Consider the following 25,465-nt stretch of genomic DNA (forward strand, 5'->3'; position numbering starts at 1 on the left):
ACGTGGTTTCGGATTGATTGTGAGCCGGTTCGAGGTAAGTGGCTTGTCTAACCTTGTGCGGGGGACTCTCCCCTTAGGATTGGAATAGTGGTAATTGAAATGCCTTGTAGGTGAGGTTACGGGCGCGTACTTGTGCTAATTGTTGAAAATCCTATTTTCATTAAAATTAGCCTTAATTGTATTTTCTTCCCTTTTTGTTTACACTACTTGGAATTTAAGCCTGTTGTTATTCTAGAGAAGCATGTCTAATTGACTTAATAAATTTACTTGCTCGAAATGCCTCATTTGGATTATGTGCAACATGCTAGGCTTGAAATACCTGTTTTACCTTGATATGAAACTTGACTGTAATTGTGTATTCTTCGTGTTGATGCTGTGTGTTTACTTTGCGACTACGGATTTTATTCCGGGAGATTCCCCCTGCACACATATTGAACAAGTATATAATGAGGATACCAAGAGATCATCGGGATACCAAGAGATCTCTAGTATAATAAGGATACCAAGAGATCCTCGGGATACCAAGAGATCCCTAGTATAAAAAAATGAGGATACCAAGAGATCCTCGGGATAACAAGAGATCCCTAATGTATAATGAGGATACCAAGAGATCCCCGATTATTATCCTAGTGATTGTTTTAGCCTCTGTTTTGGTTATTGCATTTCCTTACTATCTCGTATCAAAATTTTTATTGCTGGTTGCAACTGAATTACTTATCTTACCTTGTCATACTTTATATCTTATTGTATCTCAGTAGGATCCTGACCTTCCTCGTCACTACTCAACCGAGGTTAGGCTTGGCACTTACTGAGTACTGCTGTGGTGTACTTATGCCCTTTCTGCGCATGTTTTTCATGTGCAGATCCAGGTACCGCTACTCGGGCCTACCATCCCTGAGGGAGGCGATTGCTATAGAGACTTCGAGGTATATCTATCGGGTCCGCAGACCAAGGAGTCCCTTTCTGTTCCCGTTTTAGTATTTATCCCTTCTGTATTATTTGTTCTATTTAGACATTCCAGAGTTAGAGCTATGTACTACTTCTTAGCTTGTGATTCGTTGGTTTCTGGGTCTTGGATTTAGATGTTGGTTTTAAGATCTCTATAAATATGGTGTATGCCGAGCGGCACATTTAATACTTTTATTGCCTTATTTCTGTTTTAAATTGTTTTACTTTCGCAAGTTTAAGCTTACCTAGTCGTAGAGACTAGGTGCCATCATGATGGTTCACTGAGGGCGAACCGGGGTCATGAAAAGTTGGTATCAGAGCTCTAGGTTCATAGGAGTCATGGATCACAAGCCGATTTATTAGAGTCTCGCTGATCGTTACAAAGATGTCTATACTTATCTACGAGAGGCTATGTAACCGTTAGGAAAATTCCACTTCATTTGATTTTCCGGTCGTGCGAGATTTTTTACATCACATTCCTAAACTTCTATCTTCTATTCTCTCACAGATGGTGAGGATACGTGCTACCCGAGATGATCAGGCACCCGTGCCCCCTACTGCAGCCGTCAAAGGCCGGGGCCGGGGTAGAGGCCAAGGACACACACATGGTGCAACCAGAGCACTTGCGCGAGCTGCCACCGAGGTACCACCAACAGTTCCAACCGGAGTCTAGGCGCCTGATACGCCTACTACCACTACCATTCCAGCACTTCAGGAGACTCTGGCACAGTTCATGAGCATGTACACCACTTTGGCTCAGGCAGGGTTGCTTCCCCTTGTTGCAGCCACATCCCGGGCTGGGGGAGGAGCACAGACTCCCGTAGCCTGCACTCCCGAGCAGCGAGTGCATGTTGATCAGATCCCAGAGGCTATTCTTGTACCGTCTGCAGTGCCAGTTTGACTCGAGGACAGGGCAGTTGTTTTAGAGGATGAGCAGCGGAGACTTGAGAGGTTCAAGAAGTATAAGCCTCCTATTTTTAGTGGTTTAGCATCAGATGATGCTCTGGGATTCTGGATAAGTTCCATCGTATTCTCCGCACTATGGGTATCTCAGGATCAAGGGGGGTTTCTTTCACTACATTCCAGCTTCGAGGGGCCGCCTATGATTGGTGGCGCACCTATAAGTTAGATAGTCCAGATGCGGCTGCTTCACTGACTTGGGCTCAGTTTTCGGATTTGTTCCTAAGAGAGTATGTTCCTCAAAGCCTTAGGGATGCATGGCGTGCGGAGTTTGAGCATTTGCGCCAGGGTGCTATGACGGTTTCAGATTATGTTGTTCGTTACACCAGTTTGGCCAGGCATGCACCAGCTTTGGTTGCTACTGTCCGCGAGAGGGTTCACCAGTTTATTGAGGGCCTTATTCCCAGCATTAGATCTAGCATGGCTTGCGAGTTGGAGATGGATATTTCTTATCAGCAGGTGGTGAACGTTGCTAAAAGTATTGAGGGTATGCATACCAGAGAGAGAGAGGAGAGGGAGGCCAAGAGGTCTCGAGAGTCGGGCTATTATTCTAGTGTCCGTACCCCAGCTTCAGGTCGCCATGGTAGGGGTTATATGAGTCGCCCCGTTCATTCAGCTCTTCTAGTAGCCAGCAGTGCTCCAGCTCCTCCCATATCTCAGGAGTCTTACTATGCACCTCTGATTTCTAGCGCGCCTCCTTGGCGGGGTGCTTTTAGAGGTCAGTCCAGCAGACCTGGCCCGAGCCAGTCACAGCTACTACGTACTCCCAGGGCTTGTTTTGAGTGTGGTGACACCTGTCATGTGGTGAGGGATTGCCCTAGACATGGGAGTGGTGCACCTCCACAGATTTCTTAGCCACAGCGTGCCCCGCAAAATTCTCAGGCTATGATTACAGCTCCAGCTGCTACCCTACCTGCTCAGCCAGCTAGAGGTGGAGGTTAGGGAGGTAGAGGTCTCCCTAGAGGGGGAGGCCAGGCTAGATACTATGCCCTTCCTACCCATACCGAGGTTGTTGCCTCCGATTCTGTCATCATAGGTACTATACTAGTTTGTCATAGAGAGGCATCGGTTCTATTCGATCCAGGCTCTACTTATTCTTATGTGTCCTCTTACTATTCTCCATTTGGGTATATCTCGGGATTCATTGAGTGCCCCTATTTATGTTTCTACTCCTGTGGGAGATTCTCTTGCTGTGGACCGCATTTATCAGTCGTGTTTGGTTGCTCTTAGTGGTTTTAAGACCAGATCCGATCTATTATTACTCAGCATGGTTGATTTTGATATTATCTTGGGCATGGACTGGTTGTCACCCCATTATGCTATTCTTGATTGTCATGCCAAAAACGTGACGCTGGCTATGCCAGGTATACCGTGTGTTGAGTGGAGGGGTGCTTTAGATTACACTCCCAGTAGAGTTATTTCCTTTCTTAAAGCTCAGCGTATGGTTGAGAAGGGGTGTGACGCATATTTAGCTTATGTGAGAGACGTCAGTATTGATACTCCTTCAGTTGATTCAGTTCCAGTAGTACGGGACTTTCCCGATTGTGTTTCTAGCTGATCTTCCAGGCATGCCGCCTGATAGAGATATTGATTTTGGCATTGATCTATTGCCAGACACTCAGCCTATTTCTATTCCTCCGTATCGTATGGCTCCTCCTGAGTTGAAGGAGTTGAAGGATCGGTTATATAAATTTCTTGATAAGGGTTTTATTCGACCCAGTGTTTCACCTTGGGGTGCTCCTGTCTTGTTTGTGAAGAAAAATGATGGTTCTATGCGTTTGTGTATTGACTATCACCAGTTGAACAAAGTTACAGTGAAGAACCGTTATCCTTTGCCTCGTATTGATAATCTATTTGACCAGCTTCAGGGTGCACGGGTGTTTTCCAAGATTGATTTGCGCTCAGGTTATCATCAGTTGAATATTCGGGAGCCAAATATCCCGAAGACTGCTTTCAGGACTCGGTATGGTCATTATGCATTTCTTGTTATGTCATTTGGGCTGACCAATGCCCTAGCAGCCTTTATGCACCTGATGCACAGTGTATTCCGGCCATATCTTGACTCTTTTGTTATTGTCTTTATTGATGACATTCTGGTATATTCCCGGAGTCGGAAAGATCATGAGCAGCATTTGAGGATTGTGCTTCAGACTCTAAGAGAGAAGAGGTTATATGCAAAGTTCTTGAAATGTGAGTTTTGGTTGGATTCAGTGGCATTCTTAGGCCACGTAGTATCGAGTGAGGGTATTCAGGTGGATCCGAAGAAGATAGAGGCTGTGAAAAGTTGGCCCAGGCCATCATCAGCTACCGAGATCCGCAGTTTCCTTGGTTTGGCTGGCTACTACCGTCGTTTTGTGGAGGGGTTTTCATCGATTGCAGCCCCTATGACTAGATTGACCCAGAAGGGTGCTCCATTTCAGTGGACAAAGGAGTGTGAGGCGAGCTTTCAGAAGCTCAAGACAGTTTTGACCACAGCCTCAATTTTGATACTGCCTATAGGTTCGGGGTCTTATACAGTCTATTGTGATGCCTCGAGGGTCGGCCTCGGAGCGGTGTTGATGTAGGATGGTAGGGTGATTGCCTACGCACCCAGACAGTTGAAGATACATGAGAAGAATTACCCTATTCACGATCTTGAGTTAGCTGCTATTGTTCACGCCTTAAAGATTTGGCGTCATTATTTGTACGGCGTACCTTATGAGATTTATACCGATCATCATAGTTTGCAGCATCTGTTCAAGCAGAAGGATCTTAATTTGCGCCAGATGAGGTGGTTAGAGCTGCTGAAGGATTATGACATCACTATTTTGTATCACTCGGGCAAGGCCAATGTGGTGGCTGGCACCTTGAGTCGTCGGGCAGAGAGTTTGGGGAGTTTGGCATATTTACCAGCATCAGGAGGCCTATGGCGATGGATATTCAGGCCTTAGATAGCCAATTTGTGAGGTTAGATCTTTCGGAGCCCAGTCGGGTTCTAGCTTGCGTAGTTTCTCGGTCTTCTTTATTTGATCGTATCAGGGAGCGGCAGTATGATGACCTTTATTTGTCTGTCCTCCAGGACAAGGTTCAGCACGGAGATGCTAGGGATGTGACTATTGGTGATGATGGGGTATTGAGGATGCAAGGTCGGGTTTGTGTACCCAATGTGGATGGGCTTCAAGAGTTGATTCTAGATGAGGCCCATAGCTCGCGGTATTCCATTCATCCGGGTGCCGCGAAGATGTATCAGGATTTGAGGCAGCACTACTGGTGGAGGCAGATGAAGAAAGATATAGTGGGATTCGTAGCTCGGTGTCTCAACTGTCAGCAGGTGAAGTATGAGCATCATAGACCAGGTGGGTTGCTTCAGCAGATAGAGATTCTAGAGTGGAAGTGGGAGTGGATCACCATGGACTTTGTAGTTGGACTCCCACGGACTTTGAAGAAGTTTGATGCTATTTGGGTGATTGTGGATCGGCTGACCAAGTCCGCTCATTTCATTCCTATGTGTACTACTTATTCTTCGGAACAATAGGCAGAGATTTATATCCGGGAGGTTGTTCATCTGCATGGTATACCAGTTTCCATTATTTCAGATAAAGGAACTCAGTTTACATCACGGTTTTGGAGGGCCGTTTAGCAGGAGTTGGGTACTCGGGTGGAGTTGAGCACAGCATTTCACCCTCAGACGGACGGACAGTCCGAGCGCACTATTCAGATTCTTGAGGATATGCTCCATGCATGTGTGATTGAGTTTGGGGGGTCGTGGGATCAGTTCTTTCCATTGGCGGAGTTTGCTTACAATAACAGCTATCAGTCCAGCATTCAGATGGCACCGTATGAGGCTTTATATGGCAGGCGGTGTAGATCTCCGGTGGGTTGGTTTGAGCCAGGTGAGACCAGGTTACTGGGCACAGATTTGGTTCAAGATGCTTTAGAGAAGGTTAAGGTGATTCAGGAGAGACTTGGGCTTGTAGAAAAACACTAACCATTTCCGTTTCATCCATCGGGGGCTTGACACTGGCCGCTTGTTTGTGCCATTTAACAGCATATTCTCGGAAACTTTCCAATGACTTCTTCTTGAGATTCGACAGAGAATTCCTGTCATGAGCTATGTCTATGTTATACTGAAACTGCCTGACAAAATCTCGAGCCAGATCATCCCAAATGTGCCAATGAGATATGTCCTGATCCATGTACCACTCAAATGCAATGCCAACTAGACTCTCTCCGAAATAAGCCATTAGGAGCTCTTCTTTTCCGCCTACCCCTCTTAATTGGTTCTAATATCTCTTGAGGTGGGCTATGGCATCTCCGTGCCCGTCATACTTTTCGAACTTTGGGATCTTGAAACCCAGGGGCAAATGGACATATGGGAACATACATAGATCAGTGTAGGATACGCTCTTTTCTCTGCTTAAGCCTTGTATATTCTTAAGGCTCTGTTCCATGCTCCTCATTTTTTGGGTAATTTCCTCTTGCTCGGGGTTCTTTGTAGCCTTCTCCTATCCCGCGGTAAACTCGTACCGGGTTGTTGAGGGTAAGAGTTGGTGGTGAAATGAGTAGGTTCTGGTGGAAAAGATGGTACTTGGAAAGTGAAAGATGATAGATCAAAGCTTAGACTGGGCACAGTTGGCTGTAATGCGGCCGAGGTTGGTGGTGTGGTAAATATGTTGGAGGCCACTCCCGAAACTACCTGGAGGCGAACCTCAGAAGGTGCTCCGGTGAAGTGAGCTGAGATGGTGGGGTATCCAAGTGGGGTATTCGGGTAATTTATCGGGACATTAGAATTTCCACTTGCTCTGGGAAGTAGCTCGGGGAAGCTGGGTATGGCACTTGGCGGTTCTCTACCATTGGACCAGGCATCCTACATTTCCAGCACGCGAAGGTGCAGTGCCATATTCTCTTTAATTGCCACTGACTCTAAGGTTGGGATAACCTGTAATGACCCGACCGGTCGTTTTTAGAATTTATGCCTCGATCCCCTATTAATTGCTTTCCCCAAGTTTATTTCTGCTATTTTGGTTTGCCGAGATGTTCGGTTTTGAGTTTCGGAGACTTTTGGGACACTTAGTCCCTAAATGAGAGCTTAGTGTTGGAAAGTTGACCGTAGTCAGAACAGTGTGAAGATGACCCTGGAATGAAATTTTTTACGATTCCAATAGCTTCATACGATGATTTGGACTTATGCGCATATTCGGATTTGGAAGCCCGTAGGACAATTCAGCGCATTTTGGCGAAAGTAGGGAAATAAAAGATTTTTGGAAAGTTTAACCGAGAGTTGACTTTTTGATATCGGGATCAAAATCTGATTCTGAAAATTGGAACAACTCTATTCTGTCATTTATGACTTGTGTGCAAAATTTGAAGTCATCCCGGATTCATTTGATACGTTTCGGCACGCGCTTTGTAAAAGGAAAAGTTTGAAACTCATAAGTCCGAATTGAATAGTGAATTGTAGTTTTGATGTTGCTTGGCATGATTTGAAACTCCGAGTAAGTTCGCATGATATTTTAGGACTTGTTGATATATTTGGTCGAGGTCCCGAGAGCCTCGGGTGGAGTTTGTATGGTTATTGGAGTTTAACTTGGGCATTTCAAGAATGTTTCGATGTCGTTCTTTAAGAATAAGTAGTATCACATTAAGCAAATGAGCTCCAAATTCAGTTTTGATTAAAGCATTAGATCCGTATCAAAATTTTGGAGCCATAGCAGAAAGAATTGTCAAATTCGGACATCGTATGAGTGAGTTATGCCCATTTTCGTGTCGGGGAAAAATAATTTCCCATCGTCAGCGCCCAGGGTAGCGCAGGGCGCCATCCATGGCGCCAAAATTATTTTTGGCTACCGGAACCAGCGCCACAGGCAGCGCCCGGCACCACATGTGACGCCCGAATCGTAAAAACGTTATAAAATGGGGATTTTGGCCATTTTTGATAAAAATAGAGTTAGGGGAGCTCGGTTTGGGCGATGTTCAGAGGGATTTTCACAAATTTGAATGAGGTAAGTGTTCTTTATCATAAATCCTTTATAGATCATGACTCCATACTCATTTACATCATGAATCCATGAATTTATGGAAGAAAAAAATTCATATTTTTACCAAATCTTCCAAAAATGAAAAAAATAAGATTTGAAAGTCAATCAGATGTCGGAACTCGATAATTTTTGTACGGTTGAACTTGTATCGGAATGGGTTGTCGAATTTTGTAAGTTTTGTCGGATTCCGAGAAGTGGGCCTGAGGGCCGTTTTGGTCATTTTACATAATTTCGCGTATTATCTTAGAATTTAATTGTAGAATCAGTTAATTGAAGTGTCATTTACATTATGAAATTTAATTGAGTAGATTTGGTCCATTTGAAGTCGAATACTCGTGGCAAGAACGTGGTTTCGGATTGATTGTGAGTCGGTTCGAGGTAAGTGGCTTGTCTAACCTTGTGTGGGGGACTCTCCCCTTATGATTGGAATTGTGGTAATTGAAATGCCTTGTACGTGAGGTGACGGGCGCGTACTTGTGCTAATTGTTGAAAATCCTATTTTCATTAAAATTAGCCTTAATTGTATTTTCTTCCTTTCTTGTTTACACTACTTCGAATTTAAGCCTGCTGTTATTCTAGAGAAGCATGTCTACTTGACTTAATTGATTTACTTGCTCGAAATGCCTCATGTGGATTATGTGCAACATGCTAGGCTAGAAATACTTGTTTTACCTTGATATGAAACTTGACTATAATTGTGTATTCTTCGTGTTGATGTTGTGTGTTTACTTTGGGACTACGGATTTTATTCCGGGAGATTCCCCCTGCACACATATTGAACTAGTATATAATGAGGATACCAAGAGATCATCGGGATACCAAGAGATCCCTAGTATAAAAATGAGGATACCAAGAGATCCTCGGGATACCAAGAGATCCCTAGTATAGTGAGGATACCAAGAGATCCTCGGGATACCAAGAGATCCCTAATGTATAATGAGGATACCAAGAGATCCCTAGTATAAAAATGAGGATATCAAGAGATCCCTAGTATAAAAAATGAGGATACCAAGAGATCCTCGGGATATCAAGAGATCCCTAATGTATAATGAGGATACCAAGAGATCCTCGGGATACTGAGAGATCCCCGGTTATTATCCTAATGAATGTTTTAGCCTCTGTTTTGGTTATTGCATTTCCTTACTATCTCGTATCAAAATTTTTATTGTTGGTTGCAACTGAATTACTTATCTTACCCTGTCATACTTTATATCTTATTGTATCTCAGTAGGACCCTGACCTTCCTCATCACTACTCAACTGAGGTTAGGCTTGGCACTTACTGAGTACCGTTGTGGTGTACTTATGCCCTTTCTGCACATGTTTTTCATGTGCAGATCTAGGTACCGCTACTCAGGCCTACCATCCCTGAGGGAGGCGATTGCTATAGAGACTTCGAGGTATATCTGTCGTGTCCGCAGACAAAGGAGTCCCTTTCTATTCCCGTTTTAGTATTTAGCTCTTCTGTATTATTTGTTCTATTTATACATTTCGTAGTTAGAGCTATGTACTACTTCTTAGCTTGTGATTCGTGGGTTTCTGGGTCTTGGATTTAGATGTTGGTTTTGAGATCTCTATAAATATGGTGTATGCAGAGCGACACATTTAATACTTTTATTGCCTTATTTCTGTTTTAAATTGTTTTACTTTCGCAAGTTTAGGCTTACCTAGTCGTAGAGTCTAGGTGCCGTCACGATGGTTCACGGAGGGCAAATCGAGGTCGTGACATAATCGATAGTGGGCTATCCTCTGAGATGGGAATTGTTGGTGGATGACCTTCTGACAACATATCTACACTGCCTTTGGATCTTGTAAAATACGGGCTTGAAGCCAGGTTACCACAAACCAACCACCTTAAAAACAGAACCTATACTCAACAGTAGACAACAAACCGGTTAGTTTGAAGCAATTAACACATAGGAAATCGTACATTGGGGGTGTGATGCACGTATACAGTTAAATGTGTTTCCACATATTTTACAACGATTGCATGTCTCATCCCAGCTTTGTTTATCTCCCTGATCTTCTCTCTTGCTCTCTTTTGCACTCTCATTTTTTCTCTTGTTCTCATTCTCTTTTCCTTTTTTTCTCTCTTTTCTTTTGGTTTTCTCTTTTCCACATTCCTCTTTTATTTGAGTTATTTAAAAAATCATGACCGGATCCGATGAGTATTGTCTACGTATCACGACGTCGTGTGAATCAGATTATCACGTAGTTCAATAAATAAAACAATTTTAGTTTTTCAAATTTTCATTAAAACAAAACCTTTAATTTTTCTCTATTACAAAGACTCGATCCTACATACTCGAGAATTGAAAACTAAAAACAGACTCGAAATAGACTTTTAGGAATGAAAATACAGACTCAAAAAAGAGAAAACAATCAGGAGTACATCAATGCCTCCAATCCTGGTCTAGGAACACCAATTGGTCTTGTTGCAGGCCTATGCGCCATGTCATCCTGGAGGCGATAGAGATCATCCATTATCTGGTAAACAAAGATCATGACCGTGGCGAAGAACATGGACCTGGTCATGTCCTCACACTCGTTGCATTTCATCACAACGTAGTCGGTGATTCTTCTAACCCTTTCCCTGATGATGCCCTTCTCTTGCAACAACCACCCAATTTGCTGAGATCTAGCCTCCAAGAGCTAAGTGGCAGTATGATTCTGTTCTTGCAAATGTTGTAGGTTTCCCTTTAGTTGTGCCATCAAAATGTATCAATGTTCTCTCTCGGCTTTGAAGCTCTTGGCTTGTTTGGCCATCTCGCTCTCGAGGGTGGTTAGCTTTTTCTTCAAGTTTGTGACTTTTCCATCGTATTTCCTTTTTAGTTTTCGAACAAACTCTGCCCGTCCCTCGGCGTTCTTTGCCAATTGTGCCCGAGCTCTTGTAAACTGCCTTCGGATTTTTCTAAATCATCCCCGTACTCACATATTTTCTTCTTGAGACCATTAATGAGTCTTTCATCTGCTCGGATTCTTTCCGGATTCTCAGTAGCTACCTTCATCCTTTGGATCTGGGCCGGGAGGACTTCATTTTCTTGGGCTAATTTTTTCTTCTCACCCTCATCTGCAGTAGCTTGCACATCACTATCAAACGTAAGGTTTCGGATCTGCCCTTCTAACCTGCTTATGGTGGCCCGGTATTCATTTTCTTTTGTCAACCACTCCCATTGTTCTTGTGGCGCTTCAACAAACTCCTGGAGGTGGGGTCTTTTAGCTGGCCTTCCAAACTCAACTTTCCTTTTGTACCAAGCGAGGTAAATGGGTGACACTTACCTCTGGACAGATCACGTACTCGTGTATTTGCCATCAAATATTGGCACTCACTCCAAATCTGGCGAACCACTGTTTCGTGAAACTGGCCATCAGAACGGATCTCGACCACATGAAGGCTAAGGTCTTCATCCTTAGGCACTATTTGACATCTTCCTAGCTATCTCAAAACCCGGTATGGGGCATAAGGCTGGATGCTTCTGAGACCCATCAAGAGGAAGTGGGGACCGGTGGCTGGCATGTATATGATTTCATCAACAGGAAGCCAACCCAACGTCCATTCTATTTGATTTGCAGTGACAGAGCGGAGGCAAGATATCCATTCTGCGACCCCTTCTGGCATGTTGAACCCATCAACCCTTGTATAAAACTCCTCTATGCAGCTTTCTCCTATCGACCCATAGTTCATGTACTGAGGATGATGACATAGATGCTCAATCATCTACATTTGTAGCAACAAGTTGCACCCTTCAAAAAAGTCTATTCCGGCTTTGCAGGCTGTGAGAGCTCGGAATATTTCAGATACTATCATGGGTGCGAGGATGCTTTTGGCCTGAGTAAGCAAAGTGTTGACGACCCCGACTATCCGTACATCGATACTCCCATCCTTCTTGGGGATTACTAAAAGACCCAAAAATACCACCATGAAAGCGAAGCATCTATGTTTTTCCCATTTAAGTCGATTCCCTTTGCTGCAAATTTTGCTTTCTGGATTGTTGAACTCCCCTATGTGTCTGTATCGCTGGTATATGAACTGTGGAGTGGAAATCCCAGCTGCTAAATCTGGGTATTGGACTCCCCTGCTTATCTTTAGCAAATCTAGAAACTTATGCGGAGTGACAGCTCTTGGAGCGACCAAGTATTTGTCTCTCAGAGCTTCAGTACTACCGATATACCCAGCCATCTCTTCCAAAGTGGGCGTGAGTTCAAAGTCCGAGAAATAAAACACGTTGTGGGCGGGATCCCAAAATGTAACCAAGGCTTTTATTATGTCTCCTCTAGGTTTCATCTTCAATAACCCGGTGAGAACCCCCAAGTAATGGTTGACCACATCTCGTCCTGATTTACCTAGATCTTTCCACCACATATACATTTCCAAAGGAATCTTGGCCATGACCTTCATTGGCAAGTTTTGACTCGTGCTCATTCTGCACATTAAAATTAAGGTGATTGGTTTAAAACAAAGCGAGGAAAATTTTGCAAAAACTTAAATAACGCGGTTACTTTTGCAAATACGGCCCTTCAGCACTTTGCAAAAGAAGATTTTAGGGTTGTGCTTGCTAGGTAGCCAAAATTTTGAAAAAGGGCAGTAGGTGGTTATTCTTGCAAAAACAGCCTTACAACGTCCTTTTGGGGACATTTTGGGCTATTTAGACAAGAACGACATTACCTAATTTTATTTAAGACAGAATAACAACAATTCCATTTTTTGGGTTATTTTTGCAAAAATAGAGTTAGATCCTGTGAGGGTTGCCTACGTATCCCACATCCGGTGAGAATCAAACTTGAGTAGTTCGGTCAGTTTTGACATAATGAAAAATATGAAATACTTTTTTTTCCTTTTTTTTTTGAAATAATTTTCCTTTTTCCTTTTCTCTTTCTTTTCAAAATTTTGGCAGAGTTTCGGTATACTTTGGACAACAGGTTTTTTCAAAGGCGGGTAATTATCTCTCTCATACCTCAATTATTTTTTCCAATTTCCTTCCTACTCTAGCAACTGGTCAACATGCAAATCGAAGCAAATAATTGTACAAATAGCACGTAAGAATGCGTCAGGATGGTCTTTTGATTCTGGGATCCACCTGTCCTAGACGGACCCCAACCCCTGTGTTGAGTCCCCAAAGTCAAATGCACATGATGCAAACATGCGTTCCTACTAGGGATCCGGCATGAGGTTGAGTTATTCTAAGTTTAAAAACCTGGGTGTATTGTTCTAGACTTGGTGTACCCGAGCAGACAACTCGAGTCGGGGGGGCTACGTACCGGGAACCAAAAGGTCATCCGCCTTTGTGACTTGTCCGAGCCTCTTTCTTATTCAAGGTATGACACTAACAGAAAGAGGAGTCACACCAGCGTTAACATCCCCGAAGATGAGAAGAGAAGGGTCTCGTAATAGTTTATACAGTTCAAATAATATCAAAGCGGTAAAAATCGACATTTAGCAATTAGGCCCAAACATGTAATAAAATTAGATAATAAATAAAAGCCAATTATAACAGTTATTCTAAGCTCGAATTCTTGAACCCTGAACCAAAAGTTATGGGTTACTATCCCCAGCAGAGTCGCTAGAGTCACGCCTCATTTTTACCACCCGAGGGTATATGGGAGTTTTTTCAATTAAAGTGACATAAATCGAATATGGGATTAATTAATTTATCAGAATCACCACTTGGAATAGTTTATTTGGTATCCCAAGTCACCGATTTATTTTAAAATCCCAAATCGAGGAAATTTCGACTTTACTTTATAAGCCTACGAACCAGAAATTCTAGATAAGGAATTCTGTTAACCCACGAGAAGGTGTTAGGCATTCCTGGATTCCGTGGTTCTAGCACGGTCTCTTAAACTATTAATAATTCGCTTATTATCTGATTTACTACATGTTTTAAACCTATTGTGCATTTTTAACTTTATAACCGCTTTTAAATTATTTTATGGAATTATTCTGGAACAAGTCATGATTGTCATGCACTTGTTTGTTTGATACACATTGTGAATCATGTCACGGGAACTATACCCACGATCTACAACATGTTTAATTTATTAAAGTTATTGAAAGTTGTGGCCGGGTCACATAAATGTAACCCCGAATTTGGAAATTAGGTATCATAGCTATGCCACGGGAACCATACTTGTAGCTATGATAATTTATTTAATTAAACACGCCTAAAGTAAACTATGAGAGTTCAAGGCATTTTCTACATTAGTTAAGATATCTATTTGAGGGTCATAGACTAGGTGATTGGATGGCACACCTCAATTTATTTTAAAAGAAAAGATTTATATTTCACTAAGGCAAACTAAAGATGCTCCTACTTAAATCTAATTTAAAATTAGGCATCACAACCACGTCACGAGAGTTGTACCCGTAGTTGAAATAGTTTAATCGCGTGCGTAAAAGCAAACTACGATTGTTTCATGATTATTCCTCTCTAAGTTTAAGATTATTGCAAGGTCAGGAATTATAATATTGGGATTAAAACTGATTCATTAATAAAGACTAAACTAAATGCAAACTAAATTCACGTCTAACGGGCTAAGCTTTGATTCATGCAGCGATTTAGTTTGGAAAAGAAAAGAAAAGGAGAAGGAAAAAACCAGTTTGGTCTTGTTTGCCCACATCTGGGCTTATCTATCCCACTTTAAGAAGGCCCAAAACTAGAGTTTGTACAGAAAATCAAAACAGATAAAGGCCTCCATACGGGAGCTTTACATGCTTTCCAAGCCCAATGTACATTAAATCAAACAATTATAATGGTCTCATCCGTGATCCCAAAACCATATTTAGAAAAACAAAACGCTTCTGCCTACCAAACCATATGAGCAACTCAAAACAATGATATAGGATAGACTGACTTTAACAATCTAAAATTCATGATCCAATTAACGTGTCATATCGGACTTAATCACTTGATTCATCAAAGAAAACAACTTGGCTTTACGGAAAACAAGATGAAAACAAACAAAATTAAGGCTGATTAACTAAGGTTAAACCCAATCCTTAACTGGAAACAAATATCAAGGTAGTTCATTGCATATCATCATAAGTTATTTCACTATTTTATCCAAATTAAAATCTAAATACACATTCATAACCCATTAAAGCAACAGAAGTTCTAACTTTGGTCAACATGAAATAGTTAGGAGGAAATTCAATCAATTCTTAATCATTCAACAAAGCATAATACAAAGGGTTCAAGAATGTCCAAAATCAAACTTAGAGCAGCTGCTATACAGTGTTGTACACATGGACTATACACGAATTTGTTTGGCATTAAGGCACATTTGATTGAATTGAATTCAAACTCTTCAACTCTGTAAAAATATTAAAACACCAACCCGAGTTTCTAAATTTGTTTAAACCATTTTCGGATGGTTGCCCTCACGCTTCAACACCGACAAACAAGTCATTACTATACAATTTTGTGCTGACCCTTTTAAGGGATTAACCAACAGAAAGAAAAAGAAGAAGACAGAAGTTAAGAAAAATTGTATCACAGGCTGATTTCTCATGAACCAACTCATAAACACTACTAATCTAACAAAGTCTCAAGCATCATCACATTTTGATCAATACCAGAACAAATTAAGAAAGAGTGAAGAGATGAACCTGAAATTAGGGCTTTCAATTAACGAAACTTCAGTGATTACAACAATTTAAACTGACTCGAACAAAGCCGCGACTCAAACCTTGAAACGAACAGCAACAAGACAATAGGAATCGACCAACTTGAACCAAATCAACGCTAAAATTTCGAACCCCAAACTCAACTCTAACTTAAACTTTAAATCAAGCTTCCTTTTGAGAACCAGAAATCAAGAGAAAGAATAAATGCTAAAAAATCTGTTTTAGTGATTCTTTTTTTTTTTTGAAATTTTCTCTTGAAATGAAGTAAACTCGAATGAAAATGAACTCGGACCATTTGTACTTTTTTGTATTTTTCTAAAGAGAAGCAAACTGAAAAGAAACGGCCTGAAGAAAGTGACAACTTCAAGAACCTTAGAAAATTTTACTCTCCTCAGATTTCGAAAAAAAATTCTTAGATCTTTCTCTGATTTTTTTTTCTACCCCTTAAACAAGAAAACTCACCTTGTATATAACCCTCAAAAATTCCGAAGCTTCTGCCCAAAATCTGAAAAATCCCCTCGTTTTTGAACGATTTTAGGGACAAATTGAAGGCATGGATCTATTTACATCCATCCACGGCTCGCATTCATCTAGCAAATCGCTCCATAGTACATAAATCGTGCAAATTTGGGAGGAATGTTCTTTCTTCTCTGACAGAAATCCATTGGAATAAAGTGACATGGAGAGGAGGGGCCCATTTGAGTGAACTCGCCTGAGTTTCAGGCGAGTTGAGGTTGGCTCAGTGAAGAAGATGATGAATGGTACGGGTAGGCATCGTTCTTGTGGTTTCTAGGTTTAGGGTTTGAATTGGGGGGAAACAATATAAGGATCTTATACAGTAAAGGGAGACGGGCGGGTCAAATAAGTGGGTCAGGTGTCATTTTTTGGGGCTGGACTGGTAGGTATTTGGGCTGGGGAGGTAAAAAGGGATTTGGGGTTGGGAGTTAAGACAAATGAATTTCAGCCCAAATCATTTTTCTCTTCTTTTTTTTCTTTTTTTTTTTAATTAATGAAATTCTAAGATAAAAATCCTAAATTATAAAATTAGACTAATTATCTAATTACAAAAATTATAAAAGTTATTTAATCCTAAATTAAAAGATAAAAATTAATAATTTAAAAATAAAGGGGAAAAATGTAGAAATGGGCCATTTTTTGTGATTTTTACTTTTAATAAAGCAAATAATTAATTAATTAATCCTAAAAATGTAAAAAAAAATCTAAATGCAATGCATGATATTTTGGCATTTTTTATGATTTTTAATGAAATTAAACGTGCACAGAAAAATGCAAACAATTATTAAAAATTCTACAAAAATTCCCAAAATGGCAAATAATTAAGAAAAAATATATTTTCTTGGGATTTTATAGGAGTAGTTCGTATAGGGCAAAAATCATATGCTCACAAAAAGTACTCAACCACTTCAGTGCAATATCTGGGCTTCTGGCTAACCTAGATAAATCCAATATTTTTCTTGCAGGGATGGATGAGGAATGCAAGCAGGAGATCCTTAATTGCACAGGGTTTTCTTTGGGTTCACTGCCTGTAAGATACCTTAGTTTACCTTTCTCCTCAAAGAAATGGAGCAAAGTGAAATGTCTTGCTTTGGTTGAAAAGATTAAAGAAAGAGTTCGCAATGGTTATTCCAAATTACTCTTGGATGCTGGAAGAATACAAATTATTAATGTTGTTCTCTTCTCCATGTACAATTTTTGGGGAGCAGTATTCATCTTGCCACAAAGTATGGTTAAAAGCATTGACAGAATATATAGAGATTACTTATGGGGGAATTCTATAGGCCATAGGAAGGTATCATTGGTAGCATGGCAAAAGGTCTGTACACCTCAAAAATATAGAGGATTAAACATTAAAGAATGTAAACAGTAGAATATAGCTTTTGTTGGCAAGTTACTATGGCAGTTGGCAACAAAAAGGATATACTGTGGGTAAAATGGGTCAATGAAGTCTATATGAAGTCCAATCACAACATCTGGGACCACTAACCACCACAGGATTGTAGCTAGTATTGGAAGAAACTAAATGCTCTGAAGGAGATTATGGCACAATGGTATACTAGAGTAGTTTACCAACTGACCACTAGTGGTTTGTATTCAGTGTCTAGCATCTATATAGCACTGAAGGGAAACATAACTAGGCTGAGGGAAGCAGAGCTTATATGGAATGTTGTAATGTTGCCAAGACAAAGGGTGATTACTTGGCTGGCATATCAAAACAAACTAACGACTAAAGAAATACTGATAAGGTTGAACATCCCTATCAATGGGGACATCAATTGCATATTGTGTGATTGTAGAGTATCTGAGACTCACCAGCATCTATTTTGTAACGACCCGACCGATCGTTTTGAACTTTTGCACTTTGATCGTCAGTTCCCGGGCATGACTTGCCCTTTGTAACGTATTATGATTGATGTATATTGTTGGTTTTGGTTTTCAGGAAAAATCAGAATGAATTTGAAGGAACAGTCTCAGTTGAAAGCTTTGAATTTGAAAGGTTTGACTAAGAGTTGACTTATTTGTATATGAGCTCGGATCGGAAATTTTATGATTTGTATAGCTTCATTGGGTGATTTATTACTTAAGAGCGCGATCGGAATGCATTTTGGAAGTCCGTGGAAGGATTTGGCTTGAATTGGCAAAGTTAATATTTTGGCGAATTCCGGTTGATAGGTGAGGTTTTCATACGAGGGTTGGAATAGAATTCCGAGAGTTTCTGTAGCTTCATTATATCATTTGTGATGTGTGTGCAAAATTTCAGGTCATTTGGACGTCGTTTGGTAGACTTTTTGATCGAATTCGGATTTCGGAAGTTTTGGAATTCTTAGACTAGAATCCGAGGGTGATTTGATATTTTGATGTTGTTTTGAGCATTCCGAAGGTTGGAACAAGTTTGAATTATGTTATGGGGTGTGTTGTCATGTTTGGTCGGGGTCCCATGAGTCTCGGATAAGTTTTGGAAGAGTTTTTGGAAGATTTTGTCGTTTTGAGGATAAGCATGTAATGATCCAAAGATCCATTTTTATTTCTAGAGATCAAAATTTGATTTCGAGACATCTGAAATTTTGATAATGAATTATAGGACTGATCTGGAAAGTTTGGTCTAATTTCATCAAGTAGCGATTGGGTTTTTGACACGAAACATGAGTTAATTGTTTAACGAGCGAAATGGGTATTGAACTGATCAAATGAGATCCGAATTGAGTTTCGACTGAAGGGCTATGTTCGTATTATTATTTGTGACTCATAGGAACAAGAATCATCGAATTCCAAGTTCATATGATGGAGTTAGAGCCTTTTTAGTGAAAAGAAAAGCTGCTGCAATTTTCTGGGCGGTTTCTGCATTTTTCGCACATGTGAACAGTGACCGCACCTGCGTGAACAGTACCCCATGAACAGTGTAAACGTGGATTCATTATTTCCTACTGCTCAGCCTTTATTTACTCTTATTACTTACTGGGTTGGAGTACTCACATTACTCCTTGCACCTCGTGTGCAGATTCAAGTATATCGGAACCCGGTAGCGGGTGTTGATAGCTCAGCCGCGGAGTCATCAGAGTTAGCAAGGTGGTAGCATGACGTTCGCAGCACCGCTTCCTTCCCCTCATTGTTGCTACTGTATTTAGTACATTTTTAGACTTTTGTTGTATTCAGACCATGATAGTTGCTCATGACTAGTGACACCCCGATGTCGGGCTGGTATTTTATTCCGCACTGTTATTCCAGGATTTTATTATGAAACATTGTTTAATTTAAAGATTTAAAAATGACTCTTAATGCTTAAAGGGTTAAGGTGAGTGTTGTGTCGGCTGGCCTTGTCTTCACGAGAGGCGCCATCACGACCGGGCCGGTTTGGGGTCGTGACATATTTGTGGATTGTATCTAGACCCAAAATATAAGGGTGGCACTGCTCAATTGGTCAGGAATAACTATCCCATCCTATATTGTTAGCAGGAGTTTACAGTGGATCAAGAATAGGCTCTGGAGGCAATTCAGGAAAGAAGTAGCAGTAGCAATCATTGGTGCGATAATATACTACACTTGGCAAGCTCGGAATTGGAAGCATTTCATGAAGATCAATGTAAATAATGCATTTATAAAGATACAAATTAAGAAGGAACTTAGAGAGACGATTAGTATGTTAGCAGGATCGAGAAGAGCTAGAAATTGCCCGATTTTGATATAGAAGCTATGTAGTTAGAGCAGTTAAAACTGATAATAGTTAGAGTTCCTTGTTATTTTTTTTAGAGCTAGAGAGATTCCAATCCTAATGGATTGGAACAGTTGGCTGCTCTTAGTTTGTAAATTATTTGGTTTGTTATGGTAATATTCACAGAGTATTACCAAAAAAATATGGGTATCATGATAAATTATGCACCTTTATTTATTATTTATTAAGGGGTGTGCAAAGTCAATAATGGACAAGAGGGGTTGCTCTGATGGTAAGCAACCTCCACTTCCAACCAAGAGGTTGTGAGTTCGAGTCTCCCCAAGAGCAAGGTGGGAAAGTTCTTGGAGGGAAGGATGCCACTAAGTAGGATTATACTGATGATACAAGTCATTTGGCGGCACCCTCCAATGTTTCATACGATATAACTTATTAATAATAAAACTTTTGACATATAACTTTGCTACACGGAAAATAATAAAATTGGATCATGTGGCGAGAATTTGAATATATGCTGGCAAGTCATAGTTTTATTAAAGAAATTTTGAAAGTCTAGGAAGTTTACACGACATTTTTAAACATATAGGAGGTATGCATGCATAATCATAGAGTGGTTAAAAACTTGAAATGGCTTGTGCACCGACTCCTCCTTCTTGAGAAACCAATTTTTTCATTTGACTTATCAACATCTCAAAATCATGTTGACCCTTCAGCAGGCTGAGCCGAACATAACGATTTTCTGCAAAGAATTTGCTACCTGGACGACCTATGATTTTTGCTACTCTGAAGATTTCAGTGCAGTTTTTATCTTCTTTCCTCTTACACTTCACCCACGCATAAGCTGCCATCAACGCCACAATGATTTCTCTTTTAGAATACCCAACACACACACACAGTGGCATACGCAAGATATATAGTTTTGTATAGGTGGTGCCAGCTTATATATTGTCACAATTCTGCTTGTAAATAGGTCTGATTTGATACTTTAAATGGTTTAAAGAATGCTTACTTCCAATCTCATATTGATACAGTTAAAAATCTCTATAATAATCTTATTTGTGGTGATATTTTTGGCTATTATAGTGAAGATGTATATTATAACATAACATAAAAAATTAGTTCCAAAGAAAACTTGGCTGTTATAGTGAAGTGTTGTTATAAAGGATGACTGTTATAGAGAGGTACGGTATATAATTTGTATTATTTTCAATAAGTGGCAACTTTTGTAGACAAAAAGTGTTCTTGAGTAAAACGAGTTTAAAACAAAGCTATTTTTTATGAAAAAAAAAGTTTGCTCTTTTTATGTAAAAAGTTTTGTTGAGTTAAAAAAAGGTCACCTGGAGATGGTTCTCTGATTCTGTCAAGAAATGTGCAATACTGAGTTGGAATGCGTTGGAGGCTAAAACGTTTAGATAAAGAGAAAATGCGACTCAATTTTTCCCAGCGATGACTTAAGATTTGATGTGCAAAATTGAAGAGTTGCTTGTCATCTCCTTGAGCAACAACTTTCAGTAAAGTTAAGGCTCTCAACTGACCATCCTTTGAGGTCCCCATTTCAGCAACATCAATAAAATCCATCATTCTTTTATATACATTCACATCCTTTACAATTGCCCACCTACTCTTGTCAATGGTAAAAAGGAAAAAAAAAATAATGATATAATTCTTCAAGAATAAACTATCATGATATACAAAATTAAAAAAAAGGGCAGCCCTCCCGCTATTATGTGTCTTGAACTTATATTGAATGCGGTTAATATAAATTTTGTAACATTTTCTGATTTTTTTGATAATCGTCAATTAAAAGGAGACATTTTCTCAATTTTTGTTATAGCTATTGCAGTCGCTGAAGCAGCCATTGGACTGGCTATTGTTTCATCAATTTACCGTAACAGAAAATCAACTCGTATCAACCAATCAAATTTGTTGAATAATTAGTATTAATCATCTAGATTCTAATATTGATAAATCGATTTTAATTAGCATGTTTGCTACGTAAGGTGTGATCTTGTTTGCAAAACATAAGAAATCAAAGTATTTTGGCCCTCTCTCATATCTCATAAACAAATCCAGAGAATGTTTGTGTATAAAATTTGTTTTGCTTAACACTGTTCTATTCTATCTACTAATTTCATGCAAAAAAAAAAAAAAACATTTAAGTATTGGATGTTGTTTACTAGTATTACCCAACTCTGCTTCCAGCATGACCAGTGAGCTTAGATATTGAGAAAATCATGAGATCTTCATCAGCTGGAGCTGGAATTGCTGTGTAATGAGGCCAATAATAAGCACGATCATAAATTGTCTTCACATTTGGGCCTTTTAAAACTGAATTTCTCAAATTCCCATCTGGATTGTTTGGTGAAGTCACAAACTCAATCACATTTCCACCAAAATCTGATTTGTTCTTCAACATGGATGAATCTCCTTCAAATTCGTAATGAAGTGTTTGAAAGAACTCCGTTTGAAATTTATAAGGCTGAGAAGGTTAAATCAAATTAGTTAATTTCAAGTATGCTCAAGAAGCATATATTTATTATGTTCCCTAAGATGGAGATAGCAAACAAAAAGTTACCCTCGAGAACAAATATTTCAAGATATGATTATTTTTACATTGACAGTGCAAATTATTTATATGTTTAGGTAACTTAATAGGTAATAATAAGTATCCGTCGATAAAAAGTGTTCCGGAAACAGCTTCTCTACCTTCTTAAAGGTAAGGGTAAGGTCTGCATATATACTATCCTCCCCAGACCCCACTTAGCGGATTACACTTGGTATGTTGTTGTTGTTGTCATTACCGATAAAAAGTAAAGATTATTAATCTAAAAAATAAAGTACATAACCTTTTTTTTTCTCTTTTTGGTTTAATCATCCGGAGTTCGTGGCGTGTTTAATCCAGATTCAGGCTGCGGAAAGCCCCACATAGAGAATTTTAGCGCTCCCTACTAAACAATACTCTAATTTTGGCTCTAACTTTATATGTATGTTAAAGTTTGAAATCAAATAACTCAAAGGATCAGTGGGTTCAATGGCATCCCGAGCCTAGAATAATTAAACTATATTAATATTGTAAAACTGAGTTGCATTGCAAGTATATATAAGTAAATTCATAATTTAACTCATGATGTGGATGATTGAGAAGAACGAACCGAATAATAAGGGATTTTATTTGCGACCACTTTCGTAGTGAAGGGAGAGGAAGAAGAACTCTCCATAGAAAGAGCATGAACTGCAGCATTTAGGAGCTGAGTAGAGCCAACTCCAAAAACAATGTATCTTCCATCTGTTATAGCATTCTTGGCAATAGCATGTATCTTTCTTATGTTTTTCTCGAGCTCCTTGGATATGTAAGACTGATTAGGAAAGAAATAACTCATTCTATGCCAACCTGCTACTACTACTGCACTGTTTGCTGCATTTTGTATCCAAAAAGGTTCCAAGAATAGGGGATCCCCACTGCATTAAACAATCAATACATTACGTATAGCCCTATTCCGATATGCGTAATAGGTAGCGACTAACTCAGGTATTTCATCAAGGGGTGTTCGAAGCTTTTTCAAAATTTAGTATGTATGTATAGAAAGTAATTTTTTATTTATATACACTATAGTTTTTTGGGGAAGAATATATACTCAACTAGTCACCCTTCGAGCAATATAGTTCCAAGCCAGCAAACATGGTACCCCAAATATAACACAATCCTCCCTTCTTTGATATTTAGCATAACAAATGGAGTACAGTTTTAAACATGAACATGTTTTGTTCCTTACGTTAATTTTATATTTTCCTCTATTTTGTTTAACAAAGTTAAATTATTGTGTTCTTTTTAATTGGATATTTGCTTTTAAACTCACTTATTGCCTTTAACTTATTTTATACGTATGGAGCTAGTTTAAAAACAAATTTGGAAGAATGGATTAAGTGCATGCATCCGGTAGTAAAAATTTAAAACCAAAATAAGTTAGTATTGTTCCATGAAAATAAAAAACATAAAACAAGGGGTAAACTTATCTATTTCTAGGTTACGAAATAGTGTTGTCACATTAAATATGAAAATAGGAACGTTGGTGCAATATTTGACACCACAAGGCAGACATGTATTACAAGCCAAAACCTCATGAATCGAAAGTAAGGAGAAGAGAATATTACCCTTCAACATCAGCAGGACAGGTGGCTAATAACAAAGAGCAATCATTGCCTCCATAACAAGAATAGCATTCACATATAGGTTTTCCATCTACTACAATGCCATCAACAAATACTCTTCCATTTCCTGAGCATGAAATTGCAGCTACTGCTTCTGCTTCTTCTGCTGCTCTTTGGCTCCAACTCAACTTATCCTTCTCATAATACATTTTTCTAAAAAAGAATATATTCACAAGTATTGAGACCAAAAGACACACAACATAACTAAACCTCTGAATATTCTTTGCCATTATTCTAGGCTTCCCTTCTTTCTTTAGATTATTATGGGCTTTGCAATTAATAACATGCAGGGTTATTAAGTATGCCTGCTGTGCTCTCTAATTCTGCTTTTTTATTTATTTATTCTGCTTGATTGTTTGGAAAAGATAAATCAATAAATGACCAATTAAAATCAATATTATTTAATGTTTTTTTTATTTTAAAACAAAAAAAGTATAAAGTATGCAAATGCTAACAAAACAGACCTTCTTTTCCACGTAGGAAGCATAATAAGATAATGAGAAAAAATATTGGAGCATCATAAAGTGAACAAAACAAAAAAGTAAATGTTGAATGCGTGGAATCAAAACACGTTCAATTTGCTTTTTCGAGTAGGTGCGCTTGGGGATTAAGAATATTTAAAACTTCTAGCTGTAAAACTTGTGGAATGAGAAAATGTGTGAATGCTACAAAGATTACTCCCTCTGGCTCAAGTTATCGGCAGTAATTTTTAAATATAGTTGTCTCAAATAATTTGTTATATTAGAAGTTCAAGACAGAATTAATTATATTTCTTTTATTTTATCGTTAATAGTAATTATTTTTAAAATGGAGATAACACATAAATAAAGTAAAAATATTAAATTTAGAGGAATTATATCTTATAAATAAAAAAAATAGTCCAAAATTACTTTATTTTTTTTAAGGAACGTGTAAAAGAAAAAAACGCCTAATAATTTGAGAGGAAAGGAGTAACATTTAGTAGGTTGGGACTTGGAATCACTATAATTGGTAATTGTTATCTCATTCTTTAGATCGACTGAAAATAAAGTGCAGGTTCCTGATCACGCACGAAGTTTACTAGTGCTACTTTAGTAGTTTTTCGTATACCCTTTTTCCGCTAAGTCTACACGGATACTTAGAGAATGTGTAGGTCATCAAGAGTTTTAGAATCTAGTTTTGTGTTTCGAAGTCTCAAATATCTCATTTTAGCCTTCTTCGATTTGTGTGCATAGTTCAGATATTTTATTGGAAGGCTTTTATGTTAAAACTAATAAATATAAAATTTTGCCTTTAAATCCATTTAAGTTGACTTCGGTCAACGTTTCGAGCAAACAGACCCGGATCAGTATTTTGACGATCCCTGTGGATCTGTATCGTGATTTAGGACTTGGGCGTATGCTCGGAATCAAATTCGGAGGTTCCTAGCTCGAGTTATCGTATTTTGTTGAAAAATTGAAGTTTAAAGGCTTAATGACTTTGAGAGTTTGGCCAATGTTTGACATTATTGATATTGGGTTCATATTTTGGTTCTGGAACCCGG

At 39.2% G+C, this 25,465-nt stretch overlaps 1 protein-coding gene across 1 annotated transcript; it reads right to left on the reverse strand.

Moving 5' to 3' along the window:
- Positions 1-20,244: 20,244 nt before the first annotated feature.
- On the reverse strand, positions 20,245-24,236 carry LOC107802923 (tryptophan aminotransferase-related protein 4-like). Its single transcript, XM_016626502.2, has 5 exons — positions 23,887-24,236; positions 22,887-23,193; positions 21,921-22,213; positions 21,072-21,352; positions 20,245-20,575 (listed from the first exon to the last, which is right to left on the reverse strand). The coding sequence occupies exons 1-5, from the start codon at positions 24,171-24,173 to the stop codon at positions 20,349-20,351; spliced, it is 1,395 nt and encodes a 464-aa protein (XP_016481988.2). The 5' UTR covers positions 24,174-24,236; the 3' UTR covers positions 20,245-20,348.
- Positions 24,237-25,465: the final 1,229 nt, after the last annotated feature.

The sequence above is a fragment of the Nicotiana tabacum genome, chromosome 20 (assembly GCF_000715075.1).
Source record: "Nicotiana tabacum cultivar K326 chromosome 20, ASM71507v2, whole genome shotgun sequence".
Lineage (NCBI taxonomy): Eukaryota > Viridiplantae > Streptophyta > Magnoliopsida > Solanales > Solanaceae > Nicotiana > Nicotiana tabacum.

Coding starts and splice junctions, on each gene's coding strand:
- LOC107802923 (XM_016626502.2), bottom strand. CDS start 24,173: ATGGCAAAGAATATTCAGAGGTTTAGTTATGTTGTGTGTCTTTTGGTC. Junction 22,214..22,886: donor ATAAAATCCCTTATTATTCG/GTTCGTTCTTCT, acceptor TAACCTTCTCAG/CCTTATAAATTTCAAACGGA. Junction 20,576..21,071: donor AATCAGAGAACCATCTCCAG/GTGACCTTTTTT, acceptor CGTTGATGGCAG/CTTATGCGTGGGTGAAGTGT.